Below are 15,049 nucleotides of genomic sequence, written 5' to 3' on the forward strand. Positions count from 1 at the left end.
TATTCATGTTATCCTTGAATTTCGACCCGATTTATATACAATAGATAATACATTTCAACACAAATTAAGTTTTATTCACACCCTGCACCAGGTTGGTAGGTTTTTTTCTATTAGAAACAAGTTTATGACAAATATGGATATAAAAAGGCAGGTAAGAAGAAGGTTAGAAGCTATTTGATATTCGTTGAGATTATCATAGTTTTTCAGAATAGTGTAGGTGAATGACGGGGCATAAATTCACATTGACCTAAATCAGAATCTGCAAAGTGTATTCTTTTCCAAGCTGTAGATAACTATGAATCTCACTAAAACAGAATCTTAAGTTCTTTTAAAAGTTTCTCTAACATTTTCATTTAATTTCTTGTCAGGTAATTTTTATGCCATTTCAGCCTTTCTTTTGTTTATACCATTCATCCTTTTGACTTCGACCTTTGTAGATATATCTGGCAAACATTAACATATCTCATCTCATTATGGTGATTTACATTGGCAACTGCCGGATAAGGATGCAGTTAATGCAAATTATCCGTTATGATAACGCGGAATATCTTGTGTATATTTCATCAACATCACTTCTCGGATGTAAGTAGTGTTTGTTGCCGACCATAAATCCCAGTGTACGAAACGGGATGAGAGTTACGAAATTGGTAATTACCAGCGGTGTTACGTGTTTGGGTGCACGAATTATTGTGGTTCGAGGATTTTCCTCGTGCTTTTGTTTTATAAGTACAATTGTTCCTTCCTTGATGACGTGAGAAATCAGCCACAAGAGTCCACAATAGTACAAAAAGGAAAAAGAAAGATTGAAACTATGTAAATTCTATGTATGAAAGCTTTTTAATTAGAACGTAGTAAATTAATATTACAACTAATTATCAATGAATTGAACGTCGCTGTCTATTTCTTATTAACGGTACCAATTCCGCCTTGGAAACATCTCTTGAAATCAGCGACAATGGTGGAAGGGTTCAACGCCTTCTTACCATTGAGTTGTCTGATGCATTGATTAGTCGATCTCGAGCAGCGACCGGTGTTGTATTTAGCGGTGTAAGAGGAGAAATTTTGTGACGCCGTAAGTTTTCAGGCTTAGATTTACGACAACCCTCTCTTTGTACCTGGCTCCGTCATCGCAACGAATATCGTATACGCAATTCACATTTTCGGTATCTATTTTGTACCCTCTAACGTCAGCCATAATCAAAGCAGCGCCGGGACCGGTGAATGTAACTTCCGTTACAGCGGTACTCTGCCTGCCGACAGAAGTCTCCTTCCGCCGAACGACTGAGACACTCCGTGTAAGACGGAGCCGTCAAACTCGTGGCATTTATAGGAGTCGTAACCAGTCACGTGGTCGGCTGGTGCATTATCAGTCGACCTATGAAATTCCGATATCGGCGTGGTCGAATGGCGTTACACTTAGTTGGATTCGAAGTCAGGATCTTTTGATCGTTGCTGCTGTTATTTGGGCCCGTAGCGATATCTTGTTAATTTATTTGGATTAACGTCAATCTATTTGGACAATGTCGGGGTATCATGCAGAAGAGCGCAGAGCAACGAGATTTCACCCATTTTGATTTGTAGAATCGGTGTTCCTTGCAAACTTACCATAGTATATTTGACACTGAATGCATTTGATATACAAGGATGTACTAGAGTCGCTACATATTTGGCTTGATCTCATTCTATCTGATGGATTTACATATCCGTCACTTCATGTTATTTAATAATGTTTGCCGGCCGCTAATGCATCTCTGCTAAAAGCCGAATTAGCGGAATTTCGGGCACTTGATCTGTTTTTTCTGCGAGTTTTTCAATTGCACGTAAATAATCTACGTCGTAGGGTATACATGCGCCCCGTGATCTCAGAGGTCATATGTAGCCCGACACACCTAGTATTTGAAAAAAATGTCCATTTATTTGTCCATACTAACACAAATATATCATGATATATACCCATGTCTATGTTGTCATTCAAAAGGAAAGTAAGTTATTTTTAGATTAAGTTATTCATTGACAAAAGAAAATTTACGAAATCGCTTGCCGGGCGTAGAGACATCGGGCTAAGTCTATGTATATCATATAGCAAAATCATGCATCACATGGAGATAAACGCAATTGAGTCCGAAATGACAATATCCTAATCTCTAAAACGATTCAAAAAATTGTTCTTTAGTTTTTACGAATAGTGTAAGACTGATTTCAGTACATTCTTACACAACATTTTACACACGGTTCAGCGGTACCTGTATCAATCGATGAATACAATAGAAGTAGGGCTCACGCGCATAGGAAATGCACCCGTCGCGTCATATTGGACCTCAAGTCTAAGCAGTTAATTAACTTAAACGTCAAGGTGTTAACTGCCATTTGAAGTTTATTCAATCCGACGCGTTCGACGTCCGTCCGTGAATCACCTGTAAAAACCTTAAAAGTTTATCTGCCGTCAAATCTCCGACGTAACCGTCTTTCTAGCCGTAGATGTCGTCGGACTGGCCGTCGGTTGCCTCCCTCTTACACTCCGGGCTCTACTGACGCACATTTCCAGCACGTTCTTTCGACAGACGAACGCCAGAAATATGAAAAATCCCTGCAAACTGTTCAACACGATGGATACGTATTTGATCACTTGGTTTTGCGTTAGAGCCCAGACCAACGCGAACACCCAGGTACCGCCGAGCAATACGGAGAGTTTCATGTATAAAATCAAGTTTATTTTATCTCTTTTTCTGGCAAATTGTGCTTCCTTAGACGCTTTGTAGATACAGAAAACGGTGATACCGTACATTACCATATTAGCCGATACCAAAATACCGACAGGTAAAACAAACAACGCCGCTAACGCTGGCCCATTATTAAACCAACAGTCTTTGTTAGCGTAACCGGGATTATACGGATGTGTAACGCTAGAAAACGCTTCCAACGTTACCGATATCACGATGATCATCAGCGGCGACAACCAAGCGTACAGACTGAAGTTACGAAAACGCCGAGAGCCGGTCTCGCGAGCTTGCCCGGTACCCAGCGACTTTCCGGCGAATGTCTGCACAAGATCGAACGCCAGGGCGTTCATCCAAAAGAACATCGACAAAAACGACGCGTGCGTGAAAACGGCGACGACGAAACAAGCCACGTAACTTTCGCCGGCGGCCGGACCGAGAAGAAACAAGACCTGCCCGCATAGTAACGCTACGGATAAACTCATCACCGATCTCCCCGGCACGTTTCTCAGTTTTGGAAACAGCGAATAGATAACCAACAAAACGAATAGACAAACTATCGAAATGATTTGCCCGACGGCGGATATTATTTCAGTAACGCCATCGTCGGGGGTTCGATTAATCTTATGGCGCGATGAATTCGATTTCAGTTGATCGAGGATCGAGGTGTTGTTGCCGCTGTCGGAGTTAGTTAGGTTGACGCACACGCTTACCGAACCGTCGTTCGTATCGAAACGATACCGACCGCGTTCGAATAATTCATTCGACGGTTTTATACGAATCGAACCGTCGGTTTTGATGACGTATTCGCCGCGATTGTAAACATACCTCGCGCAACCGGCCAAATCGTATTGGTCGTAATCACCATCATTACCGATACATTTACCTCGGCGAAACTCGAAACCCGGGCCGCAATAAACCCGCCGACATTTCTGTAGCATAAAATCGTATATTTCCGAGTTCGGGCAGTGTTTATCATCTTTCACAGTTCCGTCGATTTTCGAAGTTCCCATCGTTATATCGAATAGTAACGTTATAGAATTGAAACCGGTTGCAGTGACAGCCGGTATATCATCCAGACAAACCAGAGTAAGGGCATCTTCGCCGTCGCAAAGAGCACATTCCCGGTTTTTAAACAGTTTTCCGCTGATTGATGCCCTGACGATATTTGTAGGATTCAGTTCGCAAGCCTCTTTAAAACTATTGTTATAGGAACAACTATAGATTCTACCTTGACTGCACAAACGGGTCTCCCGTGTACCGTTCATCGGATTCCTAAAGCTCCGCTGGCAATCGCGGCGATCGCGAACCACTTTGGCATATTCGTCCATAGAGAACGGCGGCGATCTGGGCGATTCCGAATCGAAATTAACGCCCGTTAATTCTGGCTGATCTACGTCGTCCCCAAAGCACGTAATCTGCAATTCCCAATATAAAAATTCGAAATCGTCCCAGCACATGCTACAGTATATATTTCTATAGGTCGCCCCTGTTGACTTACTATTGACGGGCCACCTTAGAATCGAATCCAATTCTTCATTGGCAGACGTCGTTGATATCGAATCCTCGCAAAGATATTTGAAGTAATAATTTTGGTAGCCCGGCCGACATTTTTTGATAATGAATATATCGGCCGGAATCGGCGCGTCATCGACGCTAGAACAATCCATATTTTCGCGTAACAGTTCCGTAAATGTAGCGTTTATTTCAGCTCGTTCGTAATCCGCGCAACAATCTTCGAACAAACGACACGCTGTATCGCATTGACAACCTCGATTATCTATTTCGCAGTTCGCCGGAAAACATTTCCCGTTACCAGGCACAAATTTATGATCCGAAGTTTGGTTAAAAATGTGCGCATTATCAGCGGCAGCGCGCAGTGCAGGCGATAATCCGGTCGCTTTCGCTATTTTCGTCACGTCTTCGCCAATTACGAAACTTATCATCGACAATAGCACGCACGAATAACGATAAAACGCCATCGCGTTAGCACTGAATCCTGAATTATTTAACGTTTTCTTCAGATAGACTTATTACCGTCATCTTTGCCCATTAGCTCACGCGGATGTGCGTACATACAACGATCTACCAACAACAACTATTATAAATGTATGTTGGTTTTGATCGTAGGTCAGTTATCGGATATTGGTATCAGTTGGCGGAATTCGTTACAGGAGTACATTTCCCCTGTACGAGCATGTGTAGGGAGGGGAGATGAGGTTATTCTGGTCGGCTAGAGGATACATAGATAACACCGGAGATCCTTAAAAACCGATTTACGTAAACTACCACTCAGCTGATAAGGATAAGGTTATAGCCCGTAGCTCGAGTGCCGCTTGAAATGCGATTCCAACCAGACAAATGTTTATATATTTTCTAACGTACGTATTTTCAATACATCCATCAAGAAATTAAAAACGAGAAAATCAAATTATATTCCCAGCATGAAAAGATGATTTATTTGCTCTTCACATTTTATGTAGTAATCGCATCAGTTTTAAAACGTATTTGGCTATTTTTATTTCATCCTATATCTGCCTCAATAAAAGCTCGCTGTCAATGTTGTTTTCCAATTGGTTCCCTTGCAAAGAACTGGCCATTCAGTAAAACTAGGATATATTTACATATTACAATTTACGACATTAATATTATTTATTAACACACATGAGAAGAATGATTAATTGTTCATTTAGTTTTTAAAATGCAGCTCGTAGAATAGCTTGTCTGAAATATTGGTGTCAACGTCAGAGAAACGTTGAACGTATTTTAACCAACTATAAGCGAAAGGGGAGGCCAACTCCGTGACGTCACAATACATTTGCCTTTGCTATCTTCGAAATCGTTGGCGATAAACAATAAATATTTTCGATTATATCAATTACTGCGAGTATTGAACATTTTGACCGTTTTTCAAGATTTGGTATTAAGAATTAAAAAGATCAATGAAAAACGCTAGATTAAGAATAGAGACCGTAAACCAGTCTACAAAATCTATTGTTTATCGCCACCGGTGAGGGCGCTGAACAAAACACAAGATTACTAGCGGTGCCTAGCGGATTTTTGAGGAGTCGGCCTTCCCGTGCGCTTATAGTACCATGTTTCAGCCAACGCAGTCCGTGCAGCTCCTGATATCAAAAGGTACGTTTGAGGCAGGTGTATGAGACATAAAACACGATTAACTCATAAAAATGTGAGTAGATACCACACGAGCAGCAATTAGCAGAGTGCGAAGACTAGACTAGAAATTCAATCGGACGCTAGATCGTTAATTTCCCCGACAACAATACTGAGATCTTCTTTTAATTGAATTCTTGTAAGTCAGATACAACAACAAGTTTCAATCAAAAACCGATAATAGCATATTATACGTTATAACAAAATACATTGGCTATAATCATATTCGTTACGGTTATATTTCATTACTAATACCCTGAACAAAAACGTTAGGTAAGGCATAATATTTCTCCTAACGAAACTATTTCTTATCCATCATATCTCGTCTAATAATCAAACCGATGAACTTATACGGTAAAAAGGGAAAAGAATCTCATCTACGGAGATAAACGAATAAAAATGTGACATATATCACGCTTGATGTACAATCTAAGTGGAAACTGAATTGATATTAGCTGAGATAGGGTGGTTTTAAACGACCGTATCGTTCGATCAAATTAGTGTTGTTACCTAACTTTTTGTTCATTGTATATAGCCCGGAGGGGACATGGTGAGAAATAGATATATTTTTTTCGTTCGAACGAAAAAAATATATTCATTCCTCACCAAGTACCCTCCGGGGCTCCGTGTGTAATAGATCACACATCAACAGAATGCACACACCAAATAGATCATAACACATTTTATTCACTCTTATTCATTAACTGTGCAAATGATATATAATTATCAGAATGTGAACGAGTTTTTCATTACTTAGAAAATACGTTTTTAATCTAGTTAAAACGCATTTTCCGACGAATTGCCTCCATCGTTATTATCAGCATTTTCTGAATCGATCAACGAGTGCGTTTGGGCCAGATCTTCACGTACAAGTCCCTTACGAGTTGCCGACATCGGTGTCAAGTTTGAGTTAACCCTCCCCGTACTCTCCAGTGACGAAGGAACTCGTGTAGATCTGGTCGCAGAACCTATCGGCAAAGAGCTGACCAATTTTGAACATTGTTCGCGCAATAATCGGACAACTTTACGACGACAGATGAACGCGATGGATATGAAGACACCTTGTAAACTGTTGAATACAATGAACAGATATTTCAAACCGACATTACGAGTGACAATCCACAGAAATGCGAAGATCCATGTCCCACCGAGGATAACGGATAGTTTAATGTACAGTAATATGTTTATTTTGTCACTCTTTTTAGCGACGCAAGCTGACGCTTTAGACGTAGTATATATTCCATACACGGTTAACGTATACATAACCATATTAGCCGCAACCAAAACGCTGACGGGTAAAATGAAAAGTACGCCTAAAGCCGGTCCGTTATTAAACCAACAGATACGGGTTCCATAGTCCGGGTTATAGGGGCTCGTATGGGTAGAAGAAATCTCCAGCGATGCCGATATGAGTAAAATCAACAATGGTGACATCCACGCGTAAATACAGAATTTCGTGAACCGCCATTTGTGCTCATGAGGAGGGCCGGTTCTCATCATGCGCCCAGAGAAAGTCAAGGTCAAATCGAATGCGATGGCGTTCATCCAAAAGAACATGGCGAGAAAGAAAACGTGTGTGAACGCGGCAATCAATAAACAGGCGACATAGTGACCCTCGGCCACAGGACCTAATAGAATCATTAGTTGACCTAATAATAACGCTAGTGACATACTCATTAATGATTTCCCGGGTAAATTTCGCAATTGTGGAATAGAACAATATATTATTAGCAAAGCTGTGAGACAAATAACGGAAATACATTGACCGATTGCAGACAGAATCCCGGCCGTTCCATCCGGTGATAAAAGATCGGATGATATTCGAAAATGTATCGAAAATTCGTCATATTCAACGCAGATATTTACGGAACCGTTATTTCCGAATTTGAACGAGTCGCTCGTGAAAGTCCGGTTTAACGCTTTCGCGAAAATAATTCCGTCCGATCGTAAAAGGTATTCATCCGCGGTGTATTGAACTATAATACAACTTTCGTTGATAGAACTTTCAGAGTTTGTTTTTGTAGTGTCGACGCATCTACCTCGAATAAACTCGAATCCGTTACCGCACCAAACCGTGCGGCATTTGTGATCACCTTTACCGAACACTTCTCCCGGTTTACACAAACTTTCCTTCGAGCCTCGTCCCTCAATGACCACAGTGCCGAGTTTATGATCGAATAGGATTGTTAAAGAATTCGATGGGAATTGAATATCCCAGGAGTCCATCAAATAGTTTTGACAAACTAAATCTGAAACCTGTTCACCGCGACAAAGTGCACAAAATCCGTTTTTGTACCGTATACCTGTTTTATAATTTACGGCAATATCAACTGGATTTCTGGTACAATTCACCTCGTAAGGGCTTCCCCGCTCGCAAGCCCCTGAGTCCAACTTTTTGTAACACTTTCTCAGATTTTCTCCATTTTCGAAAGGACTCGAAAATTTTTCTTTACAATTTGCGAATTCTTTTAACGACACTTTTCGCGATTCATTTTTCTCAGTCGTGGTAGTGTGGGGTTTCGATGTGGATGTACCTATCTGAACAATTCGGGACTCAACTGGACAAATCAAAGTAAGTTTCCAATAAGCGATCGACTCGGCATCGTCCCAACACATACTGCAATATAGATTCCTATAAACCATTCCGGACGCTCTACTAGAGACCGGCCAACTCATAAACGTATCACCTTCCATGGACTCTCCCTCGCAAAGTGATTTAATGGCGAAGTTGTTGAAACGTTTCGGACACGATCTGATCATGGAAGCTTCTGGAAATTTCTGTGATTCAATTATCTGTGGACATTGCAAGTGCTGCATCATCTCTCGCCTTAAACCGGCGCTCAATGACGTCATCGGTCTTTCGTAATCGATGCAACAATCGCCGAATATTCGGCAAGCGACGTCGCAGCGACAAGGTCTGAACCCACGATCTTGAAGATCTCTGCAAGTTGCCTTCGGGCACCGGTAGCGTTCCCATTTAGTCCGGAGCTCACTCGTCGAATTTACCGTTTTCAGACTAAGCGCTAAGACGAATAGAATCGACCTCAACATTTTTCTTGCGTCCTGAAAAAAACTATTAAGGTATTTAATGATTCAAAGATTCGTAGAAGAGCCGTTTTAATCGGGTGTACAATGAATGCAATGAGACGAGTAGTACTATAAAGTTTAACTATTTTATTTGAGGCACGAGCTTTTGCTATTAATGTCTAGTAGCTTTATGAGGTGAATGAGGTAATAATTTACTAAGAGCCGCATACCACGAAATCCTTCCATTTTCATTTTTCTAGTTTTATTTGTCGGCGTGCTTTAAAGGTGCAGAAATCGTTTTGTTATCGCGCAGATGAACATGATATGAATACGATGTATAATGGATAGGTAAATGTTTCCATCGTTACTGCAGCTTTGTTTATATCATACATTTCAAATTCGACTTTTTGCGATCTGAATGTTTAGAAAACATCATTTGATGACTGAAAATTCTTTGGCCTGATCAGATTTATTTCGAGTGGTTCGGTGCCACGGCAAAGACAGTGACGTCCTTAACGAGTATAACAAATTTTCAATGATAGAAACAAAAAACACCTGATGATGGCTGATAGTCTTTAGCCAAATGCTCAAATGCATACTCTGTGACTCAAGAATCTTTGAGCTCCATCTTTAGCTGAAAAGTTGTGGGATTTCCCTCGTATATTTATCTTACACGTATCTTATGTATCATCTCGACTCATCAAAAACAAAAACAAAAATAGTATAGATATGACTAATCTGCCGAAAATAAAACCGCAAAATTAACAGCAAATGATCAAGTATTACTATGGGTGAATTTTATTGGGCACAATCTAGGTGTGAATTTTTGATGTTAATTCGGCATTTATAATGTTCATTTCATTGTTATCATTAAGTGAAAAATAAATTATGTTTTATTATATTAAATTGTTTAAAATGATTTTATTCATATTTTTTTCCAATCGAAGTTTTCTATTTCGTTCCCATCGTTTGGACGAAGATGATAAGAAAGTAGCGATATCATTCAAATCGCAAGCAAGTAACCAGCAGTGGGATTTGCAAAATATTTGAAAAAAATACCAATTAAAAAGAATTGTAAAAAATACAAGACGGAAACATTGATTGGTACACCAACTATTCATGGATGGATGTACACGAAAGACACGAGTATTTCGCATGGAAGCAGCGGGTAAATTCATTCATTCATTCATTTATTTATTTCCTGAATAATTTACATCAATAAATAAAATCACATATGTGTAGTACGATAACCATACTCAAACGTGGTGAACGGATAAAAAGATTAAAACCCACTATCTACAGATTAAAAGAATTTAAAATCAAGAATTCGAACAATCTAAAATATATAATAAACACGACGTTTCGATCTCACCCTAGATCACACCTGACGATGATCTCTAGGGTGAGATCGAAACGTCGTTTTTATTATATTTTAGATTGTTCGAATAAATGAATTCTTGATTTTAAATTCTTTTAATCTGTAGATTGTGGGTTTTTATCTTTTTATCACATATGTATTTACGATATCATTATACACTGATAAATACAGAATCTGTAATTACCTACGTTGATCACGATGTAGCGATCTTCCTAAATGTATACTTACAATGACACAGACGTTGTGTTGATATCCAACTATGCGCGGGTTACATCCAAACGTAACCAGACGAGCAGTTCCACCACTCGCTCCTCCACGTATCAAACAGCTATAAAAACCTACCCGCGTGTCAACACCCGATATCCTACTGAGTTTCCATTATCAACAAATCGTCGCGTTGTCACAGGTTTTATACATTCATAAAAACATTTGGTTGCGACTTATTTTGATATCAACATAAATAGCACTTCTCCGCCGTAATGCAGCGGATCACCGAGTACCACGTGTTGTATCGCATTCTCTAAGTGGGTTCCGCTAGCATCATGAACTAGTCTGAAACACGGTCACTTCCATGCCCGGAGCATGTCGTGTTTTCGCATAAAAGTATATATGTTTTCGGCCCGACTGATACGGGATGAAAATGAAACCAATACAGTGCAGTCAACACGGCTTTTTAGACGAAAGTCCGAGTTTATTTCAATGCATTTCAAGCGAACACAATCTTATAGTTTATAAACTGTTTTATTCTTCTCATTACGTTCAATAGTGAGAATGAGAAAAAAGACCCGATTAATTAATATTGTATATTAGTGTAGCTTCTAAAAATTGTACTTCTTGAATGAATGTCATTACCATCAAATATTCACACAGTACACCGCGGTTCTTAACATGAATCTAAATTGTTCGTATTTCTTTTCTTAAAAGTCTGTACTTTTTTTATGAAATAAAGGCTTACCACGATAATTGTCACAACATAGTTGTTTATGGTCAGAAGTTGAAAGCTTTTTCAGCTTACTTAGATGATATAAACAATTTTCATATTTACATTAATTAGTTTGAAAAACACTTAATTCAAACCACTAAGTAAAAACGAGTTTTTGATAACGTACAGAAACCTTGTTTAATTGTGTTAAAACACGTTTAGCTATTTAACATTATTTTCATCGTAACTACAAGTCGCATTCTCTGAATTGATCAACGACTGCTTTTGGGACAGCTCTATGGCCCGTCGACTGCTATCAGACGCCGGTTTCGCCGTCAAGTTTGAGTTATCTCTTTTTAAACTCGACGACGAAGGAACTCGCGTGGATCTGGTTGTCGAAACCTTCGAGCGCAAGCTAACCGATTTAGTCAATTGTTCGCGCAATAATCGGACAACTTTACGACGACAGATGAACGCGATGAATATGAAGACACCTTGTAAACTGTTGAATACAATGAACAGATATTTCAAACCGACATTACGAGTGACAATCCACAGAAATGCGAAGATCCATGTCCCACCGAGGATAACGGATAGTTTAATGTACAGTAATATGTTTATTTTGTCACTCTTTTTAGCGATACTCGCTGCTTTTGATGCCTTACATATTCCATACACGGTTAACGTGTACATTACCATATTAGCCGCAACTAAAACGCTTACGGGTAAAATGAAAAGTACGCCCAAAGCCGGTCCGTTATTAAACCAACAGATACGGGTTCCATAGTCCGGGTTGTAGGGGCTCGTATGGGTAGAAAAAATCTCCAGCGATGCCGATATGAGTAAAATCACTAATGGTGAAATCCACGCGTAAATACAGAATTTCGTGAACCGCCATTTCTGTTCACTGGGCTGACCGCTTCTCATCATTCGACCAGAGAAGGTCAAGGTCAGATCGAATGCGATGGCGTTCATCCAAAAGAACATGGCGAGAAAGAAAACGTGTGTGAACGCGGCAATCAATAAACAGGCGACGTAGTGACCCTCGGCTACAGGACCTAATAGAATCATTAGTTGACCTAATAATAACGCTAGCGACATACTCATTAATGACTTCCCAGGTAAATTTCTTAATTGCGGAATAAAGCAATATATTATCAGTAGAACAGCGAGACAAATAACGGAAATACATTGACCGATTGCAGATAGAATCCCGGCCGTTCCATCCGGTGATAAAAGATCGGATGATATTCGAAAATGTTTCGAAAATTCGTCATATTCAACGCAGATATTTACGGAACCGTTATTTCCGAATTTGAACGAGTCGCTCGTGAAAGTCCGGTTTAACGCTTTCGCGAAAATAATTCCGTCCGAGCTTAAAAAGTATTCATCCGGGGAGTATTGAACTATAATACAACTTTCATTCATAGAACTGTTAGAGTTTTTATCAGTAGCGACCACGCATCTACCTCGAATAAACTCGAATCCATCACCGCACCAAACCGAACGGCATTTTTTAGCCACGAAGTCATAAATTTCTCCCACTTTGCATTGAATCTTTATCAAATCTTTGTTTTCCACGTTGACAGTTCCGAGTTCAAGGTCGAATAGCATTGTTAACGATTGTCTATATACAGCTACCGATACATGAGAGTCTCCGAAATCGTCTGTGTTCTGACGACAGTGCAAGTGTGACGTCTGTTCACCACGACAGAGACCACACAATTTGTTTTTGTAGCGGATCATTGTTTTAGAACTTATAACAATGTCAACTGGATTTCTGGTACAATTTTTCTCGAATGGGCTATCTGGTTCACAAGGCCCCGAGTTCATCTTTTCGTAACAGCCACGTTCATTGTCACCATTTTTAAAAGGGCTCAGCAATTTTTCCGTGCAGTTTTTCGCAAACAATTTTTCATGTTCCGGTTTTACAGTGGTCGTAACAAACGTCGGTTTGACCGTAGTTGCACCATACAGTGTCGGTCGTACATATTCGATTTTATACTGCTTCGGGCATTCTAATCTTAGTTTCCAGTAACTGATTGACTCGCCGCCCTCATCCCAACACATACTGCAAAACAGATTTCTATATACCATTCCGGACACTCTACTAGAGACGGGCCAATTCATAAATGCGTCGTCTTTGACAGAATTACCCTCACAAAGCGATTTAATTGCAAAGTTGTTGAAACGTTTCGGACACGATCTGATCATGGAGATCTTTCGAACTATCACTGATTCAGTTTCCAGTGGACATTGCAAGTGCTGCATCATTTCTCGCCTGATACTGGTTCTCAATGACGTCATCGGCCTTTCGTAATCATCGCAACAATCGCCGAATATTTGGCAGGCGACGTCGCAACGACAAGGTTTAAAGCTGCGACTTCGATTACGTTTGCATGTCGGCTTCGGGCACCGGTCGCGTTCTCGTTTGCTGCCGAAACCACCAGCAAAACAGGTGGCCAGAATCAGACAAACCAAGACGACAAATAGTGGAAATGATTTCAGCATGTTATCGTCGTTCGTTCTGAAATATAAATCATTGAATAATCAATTGTTGTTGTAGCGAAATGTTTCGACAACTAACTTTAAAAAACCTCCTTTTCCACCAATGCGGAAAACACATGATTCGATTGAAACACACAAATGTTGGTTTCTCCGAAATAGTTTCAACCTTATTTTTACTCGACGCGATCACTTCATTTTCCCCATCATAGTAGAATATAAAAATGGGCAGCTGTTGCGAATTAGGTTCAATCAAGATGTAGGTCGCGATACGAGTATCAAAACACTGAATTACAACTCACGCTAACAAACTTCTGCTATGACATCACCAACGCCGCAGTTAGCAAAGGACTACTAAAAATTGTGCTTTTTTTAAGGCCAGAACCTCTACCCGTCTATTCAGCAGCGAGGACAATCTAATGAATAAACCTGTGCCCGTGGATAACATGCGCGAGTCCTCCCTAGAGAACCCAACATAAACCCGTGGAGAACAGCAGTTCCTCCACGATGCTGAAATTAAGACATAATAACACAAATTACGGAACTATAAGCGGAATAAGGGTTTTATCCAGACAACGGAGTGCAGTCTACGGCGTGTGCGATACTTGTCGATTGATTCATTGATAATAGAATAAAAGTTTTCACCGAAGAAAAAAAATCTGTAAAATAAACTAATGTATTTTTACCCATTTTGTCATTTCGACCAAGTGGCCTAATCCATGCGTCTGAAAACTTGGATTCGACATCGTGTGTCAGTCTCCGGAGCTCCTTCGTATTTTTTCGTGCGATCCTTACAGAACATAGTAGTATATTAGTATGAATCCTTTTATCAAATACTTACAATCAGCCATGAAATGTACTCGCATTACAACCATCAATTTGACATCCATATAAACGATTCACGTAGTATCCCGTTGTCATATAGCAAACCAGGCGATCAGGCAACGCGAACTAATATCAACTAAACACTGATCCGCGTACGTCTAAACTATGTCAAAACCATTTCCGTCGTCGTCGTCGTAATCATAATCGTTTTATTGACGTCAAATCGTTTATTTTGACCTGACATCGATAACAGTTTAGACACAACAACAAAATTCACCCTCCCCTGGAGGAAATGGGGGAATACACTTCATTCTAGTGGTTGAAGCAGTTCTAAAAATGAACTTTATGTCACATCATTACTAAGGGTTTCTTGTGGTCGCTAGGGCCATGAAAACATTTCCTGGCAGTGAGTTTCGCTAGCATCGTGAACTACCCTGAAACGCGGTCACTTCCAGGCCTGGAGTTTGTCGTGTTTTCGAAATTGACGGTAAAAGTGTATGT

The 15,049-nt window shown here is 40.0% G+C and overlaps 1 protein-coding gene across 1 annotated transcript; it reads right to left on the bottom strand.

The window, feature by feature from the left end:
* Positions 1 to 10,985: 10,985 nt before the first annotated feature.
* LOC141903647 (uncharacterized) lies at positions 10,986 to 14,695 on the bottom strand. Its single transcript, XM_074791857.1, has 2 exons — positions 14,565 to 14,695; positions 10,986 to 13,745 (listed from the first exon to the last, which is right to left on the bottom strand). The coding sequence occupies exon 2, from the start codon at positions 13,727 to 13,729 to the stop codon at positions 11,441 to 11,443; it is 2,289 nt and encodes a 762-aa protein (XP_074647958.1). The 5' UTR covers positions 13,730 to 13,745; positions 14,565 to 14,695; the 3' UTR covers positions 10,986 to 11,440.
* Positions 14,696 to 15,049: the final 354 nt, after the last annotated feature.

This window comes from Tubulanus polymorphus, chromosome 4, assembly GCF_964204645.1.
Source record: "Tubulanus polymorphus chromosome 4, tnTubPoly1.2, whole genome shotgun sequence".
In the NCBI taxonomy this organism is placed as follows: Eukaryota; Metazoa; Nemertea; class Palaeonemertea; order Tubulaniformes; family Tubulanidae; genus Tubulanus; species Tubulanus polymorphus.

Coding starts and splice junctions, on each gene's coding strand:
- LOC141903647 (XM_074791857.1), bottom strand. CDS start 13,729: ATGCTGAAATCATTTCCACTATTTGTCGTCTTGGTTTGTCTGATTCTG.